Source organism: Microtus oregoni, unplaced genomic scaffold (genome assembly GCF_018167655.1).
Source record: "Microtus oregoni isolate MIOR12 unplaced genomic scaffold, Mior012 000030F_ref0000283, whole genome shotgun sequence".
Taxonomy (NCBI): domain Eukaryota; kingdom Metazoa; phylum Chordata; class Mammalia; order Rodentia; family Cricetidae; genus Microtus; species Microtus oregoni.
Window position 1 is genome coordinate 23,962,529 of NW_024543089.1, and position 6,046 is coordinate 23,968,574.

General features: G+C 40.5%; 1 protein-coding gene across 1 annotated transcript; it reads left to right on the forward strand.

Annotated features, from left to right (window-relative positions):
• The first annotated feature begins 1,058 nt into the window (after window positions 1–1,058).
• LOC121465368 (triosephosphate isomerase-like) lies at window positions 1,059–1,832 on the forward strand. The gene has a single exon (XM_041678603.1). The coding sequence runs from the start codon at window positions 1,083–1,085 to the stop codon at window positions 1,830–1,832; it is 750 nt and encodes a 249-aa protein (XP_041534537.1). The 5' UTR covers window positions 1,059–1,082.
• Window positions 1,833–6,046: the final 4,214 nt, after the last annotated feature.

Below are 6,046 nucleotides of genomic sequence, written 5' to 3' on the forward strand. Positions count from 1 at the left end.
CAGTACTTCATCACAGTTACATGGAATCCATACACTTAGGCATTTCTCAACTAAAGCAATTGAGAAAAATTCCTGCCTTCAAAGAGGTTCAAATTTTAAATATGAACAGTATAAGCACATAAATGTTATTGAATTTGGCAGGTGCATGCCCAAAGTGGGGAGGACAATGGCTCATGCTAAACTAACAAATTCTAACTCTACGAGGCACTAACTCCGTTTGGTGATGGCACTACCTACTTTTTAAAATCAAGTCATAGAAGCTTGCACGTGAGCATGTAAAAGATGCAAATAGATGATATGCTCAGTAAATGTTAAGCAACTTGATGTCTATCAAACAACAGTATAGATAAATACTCTGCATATGATAAAAACAGGTTAATAAGCCAGGGCACTGATGATGATGCATGCCTGTAGTTTCAGCACTCAGATATCAGAGGCAAAAGAAACAGAAGTTCAAGGTCATTCTCAGTTAACTATAAGTGCTATATGTGACCTTGTGTCAAGTTTAAAGGAGGGTGTGTGGCTAGCCAACAGTATTTTCTTCACAGAGGAGCCCACAACGTCATGTGACCTCCTCCATCCATCCATCTCCATCATAGGTCAAGCCTGTATTTTAACTTAACCTATTCAACATGCGGGCACAAGCCATGATTAGCCTGAACTATTAATGAATTCCTACTCTGCTTCCTCCTTCAGGGAAAAATGGTAACTCTTTCTGCTTCCTCCTTCAGGGAAAAATGGTAACTCTTTCCGGCCATCAAATTGGCATGCTGCAGTTCTCTACCCACGGAGGTTTGTCTGAAGAAATTTCAGTCAGATCATGCTCATTGATTCTAACTGCTTCTCCTGTATAAAAGAAGATATCACAGCTTGATCCAACCTGATCTTTGTCATCTGAGTGTATGGAACAGAAGGGATGATGTAAAACAATTCAGAGAGAACTGTTAATGAATATTTTGGTAAGATTACCTGATCCATTGATAAACAATTGCCATTAAGTCCTGAGATATAGTGCCCTAGAAGAGCCATTTAAAAATTTCAGGGAGGCTCGTACTGACCTTCAGCCAGTCTGCCCTAGCGCAATGGCGCCTTCCAGGAAGTTCTTCGTTGGGGGCAACTGGAAGATGAATGGAAGGAAGAAGTGCCTGGGAGAACTCATTTACACCCTAAACGCAGCTAAGGTGCGGGCAGACACCGAGGTGGTTTGTGCACCCCCCACCGAGTACATCGACTTCGCCAGGCAGAAGCTAGATCTCAAGATTGCTGTGGCTGCGCAGAACTGCTACAAAGTGACCAATGGGGCCTTCACTGGGGAGATCAGCCCTGGCATGATCAAAGACTTAGGAGCCGCATGGGTAGTGCTGGGGCACTCGGAGAGAAGGCACGTCTTCGGGGAGTCCGATGAGCTGATAGGGCAGAAAGTAGCCCATGCCCTATCCGAGGGGCTCCGAGTGATCGCCTGCATTGGGGAGAAGTTAGATGAAAGGGAAGCCGGCATCACCGAGAAGGTTGTTTTCGAGCAAACCAAGGTCATCGCAGATAATGTGAAGGACTCGAGCAAAGTGGTCCTGGCCTATGAACCTGTATGGGCCATTGGTACTTGCAAGACTGCAACACCTCAACAGGCCCAGGAAGTGCATGAGAAGCTTCGGGGTTGGCTGAAATGCAATGTCTCTGATGCGGTGGCTCAGAGCACCCGAATCATTTATGGAGGTTCAGTGACTGGAGCAACGTGCAAAGAGCTGGCAAGCCAGCCTGATGTGGACGGCTTCCTCTTGGGCAGGGCTTCCCTCAAGCCTGAATTTGTGGACATCATCAATGCCAAACAATAAGCACGGTCCATATCCCCTGCCCTCTGCCAGGCCAGGACTAGGTTGCCCAGAAGCTGAGGAACAGCTCCCACCAGTCACATGCTTCTGATGTCATCTGCCCCATCTTGTGTCCTAATCCACGCTGGTACCTTCCTGAACCTTTTCCACCTCCCTGTAATGGTTGGGACCGGGCCAATCCCTTTACCACCTAAGAGAATTAAATACATCACCTGTTTCACCAAGGCTCGGGGAGGAGGGTGGAACGAATGGAACTGATTCTGTCCCTTCAGGTGAGGCAGGAAAGTGAAAACACCTTTCCTTCCCTTCTCGGTGTACACTGAAGTCGAGATCCTCTGGCCCTAAGAGGCCGGGCATGTTCCCCTCTCCCACAGTGCCGAAGCCCTAGTATCATGTTTGTGAACCATCTTACATGTAAGGGAAATAAACACCCGGCCCCCCCCCCAAAAAAAATTCAGAGAGAAACTCGATACTATCAATTTAATGTTTTAGAGAGCTATCTAAGCTGGAATAGAGAGAATTTCAAAACCCAAGACTGAACAAAGAGCAAGTAATTCCGGAGAGGCCTTTCCCAAGATGCTTATATTTTGAAGATAAGAATGATGACCCAGCCAGATCGTTTGGTGGGTAAAGTTACTTATTACCAAGCCTGAAGACCTGAGTTCAACTCCCAGAAACCAGATGGGAGAAAGGGAGAACAGATTCTTGTCCATTGTCCCCTAACCTTCACGTGTGTCCACATGTGCCCCCTCCACCACATAATTGCCTTTAAAGCAAGAAAGAGCAAAACAAGCCTGTGAACTCTAAACTGTTAGCAAAAGTACAGATCCTCCGCATACTTTTAAATAATAAGAGCAGTACCTGCAACATATTCTAAGTTTAACAATTCTAGACCAACTGCAGAGTAGAAGCAAGCATTCCTGACTTACCAGGACTTGATTTTAAAGGATAAAGGGCTTCCAACTAATTCAGCTAGCTCTCAGTTTATTTCTAATAGTTCTGTGCCATAAATAAAATACAGCATTTTGAGATATCTGAGGTTCCTTGTAGCTCTATCAGTTTTGCTTTCCATAAAGCTGTAAATAACACATACAGGCGTCTCCGTATGTTTTCCCTGTGCACTGACAATTACCATCTGCTCTCCTTGAATGAAGGTCTTCCAAGAAGAAACTTACAGCTAAATCTTTTAAATTTGCAAAACATGTTACAAGACCTCACGATTGACACAACCAGATAAATTCTGTACAATCTCGGTCTCCTCGAAGCATTAAAATCTGTTTGGAAATCACATGGGCTCCTATCTATTTATAAAATCAAAACAACCTTTCAGTCAAGCAAGGCTTCTTAAGTAACTCAATTCATCGATGTTTTATGAAGAAATGAAATTAAAATATAAATTGTCTTTGCTTTTATATAAGCAAATTGCTGCAATCATGATTTTCACCCTTTGTCTTTTTCTCCTAAAATGTCTCATGATCATATATGCCAAAAAATAACAGCTCATGTTTCAATGGATAGTGATTAAAATGCCTCATTTTTTAAAACGATATGCCAGAGGAACCTTGAAAGCCTTCAAGGTTCAAATTTCTAAATTTTCCTTATTCTTAATTGATAATATGGTTTATTTTTAGGAGAATAATAGATAAAGCTACCAGAGAAGTAATTACACTATTGAAAATACATTATTCTTGGTTAGATAATGGTGCCAGGTATGTGTGTCATCTTGGGGAGCGGAACTTCAGTCCATTTATAAAGTGGTTGTTTTCTCCCAGGGTGTTTGTTTCTTGCACGTCTTATCAAGCCAATCATTCTGTAGCTCCAAAGGTTCACAGTTGGTGATAAGGTGGATGGTTGATTTCTCTTCCAGTAACATGGATAGCAATTTCCAAAACTGAAAACTAGCCAGGTTAGTACCAACTTAATTTCTCAATGTTTCATGTTGCAAATGTATGGCATCCTCAGTAATTGGATCTTACCATCAAAATTCTGGAGAGTGGCCATGAGCATTGTCAATAGTCTCTAAGTTTAGAAATTAGAGAAAACCCAAACCTGGAAATGGGCCTTTTATTTGTTAATCTGTATTATTGAGTATGGACATTCATTGTTGCCCCAGGATAGCTTAACTTTGTTTTAACTCTTTTTACATGTATGTCTGTTTGTATGTATATGTTTCTATGTACAGATACATGGATATTTCTACAGTAGCAGGTTCCCATATGACTTTTTGAAAGTCTTTAGTGCTTTTGATCCCTTCCCATAAATCCCTCGAACAACTTGATATTTTGTAAGACATCTCAGATCTAATTACAAGAACATTTTAGGGAAAGTCTCCCATTTAGCCTAAGTGGATGTTAAAAACAAAATTAAAAATGTACTCTAGAAATCTTTTTAATTTATGCTGTCATGCTGTATCTTCCATTGATTTTCTAGTATACATGTATTTACTGGGAAAAGATTCTACAATGAGAATCAGAAACCCAATCTGTAATGACATACAGTAAGCAAGACCTATTTTCTCTCATGCTAAATGTACAACTGGAGATGACTGTGGTTCACTCTGCTGAAATAAAATATCATCAGGGAGTTGCTTCCTGTCTCTTCCACAATGCCATCTTTAGCATATTAATTTTCTACGTTAAGATAACAATTTGCCTACAGGTATCCTCTCTGCTTTAGATGAAAAGACAGTATGCTGGTTACTACTTGTTCCTAGTAAAGAAACAAAACTGTCATCATCAAAAACAAGAAAGACTAGGAGAGGCAAGAGCAGGAATCTAGTACTGAATAAGGCACACATTATTATTGGTAGGGTGGGTCTGTGTTCATTTTTGTTGCAAATGAAGTACGAATAAAACAGTGAGAAAAGAATATAGATTATTATTATTACTACCATTATTATTATTATTCTCTACATTTTTTCCACGCTCCTCTCCCTACGTCTTCCCTCCCCTTCAAATGTCTCCCAAGGTTTCCATGCTCCCAATTTACTCAGGAGATCTTGTTGTTTTCTATTTCCCACGAAGATTAAATCTATGTATATCTCTCTTAGGATCCTCATTGTTGTCTAGGTTTTCTGGGATTGTGATTTGTGGGCTGGTTTTCTTTGCTTTATGTTTAAAAACCACCTATGAATGAGTACATGTGATAATTGTCTTTTTGGGTCTGGGTTACCTCACTCAAAATAATGTTTTCTAGCTTTACCCATTTGCTTGCAAATTCAAGATGTTGTTATTTATTTATTTATTTATTTGCTGTGTATACTCCATTGTGTAAATGTACCACATTTTCCTTATCCATTCTTTGATTGAGGAGCATGTAGGTTGTTTCCAGGTTCTGGTTATGACAAACACTGCTTCTATGAACATAGTTCAGCACATATCTTTGTGGCACGATTGAACATCCTTTGGATATATACCCAAAAGTAGTATTACTGGGTCTTGAAGAAGGTTGCTTCCTAATTTTCTGAGAAATCACTATACTGACATCCAAAGGGGGTGTACCAGCTTGCATTCTCACCAACGATGCAGGAGTGTTCCCTTTACCCCCACAACCTCTCCAGTATAAGTTGTCATCAGTGTTTTTGATCTTGGCCATTTTTACAAGTGTAAGATGGAATCTCAGAGTTGTTTTGATTTGCATTTCTCTGATGACTAAGGATAGCCAAAACAATCCTGTACAATAAAAGAACTTCTGGAGGCATCACAATCCCTGACTTCAAACTCTACTACAGAGCTACAGTACTGAAAACATCCTGGTATTGGCATAAGAACGGACAGGAGGACCAATGGAACCGAATTGAGGACCAGGATTAATCCACACTCCTTCCAACACCTGATTTTTGACAAAGAAGCAAAAAATATCAAATAGAAAAAAGAAAGCATATTTAACAAGTGGTGCTGGCATAACTGGATACATGTAGAAGAATGAAAATAAATTCATATCTATCACCATGCACAAAACACAATTCCAAATGGATCAAAAATGTAAACATAAAGCCAAACACACTGAACCTCATAGAAGAGAAAGTGGGAAGGCATTGGCACAGGAGACCACTTCTTAAGTATAACCCCAGAAGCACAGTCACTAAGAGAAACAATTAATAAATGGGACCTCTTGAAGCTGAAAACCTTCTCTAAAGCAAAGGACATGGTCAACAAGACAAAACGACAACCTACAGAATAGAAAAAGATCTTCACTAACCCCACATCAGACAAAGG

What these genes read in the sequence shown, in the direction of transcription:
- LOC121465368 (XM_041678603.1), top strand. Translation starts at nt 1,083, where the DNA reads ATGGCGCCTTCCAGGAAGTTCTTCGTTGGGGGCAACTGGAAGATGAAT.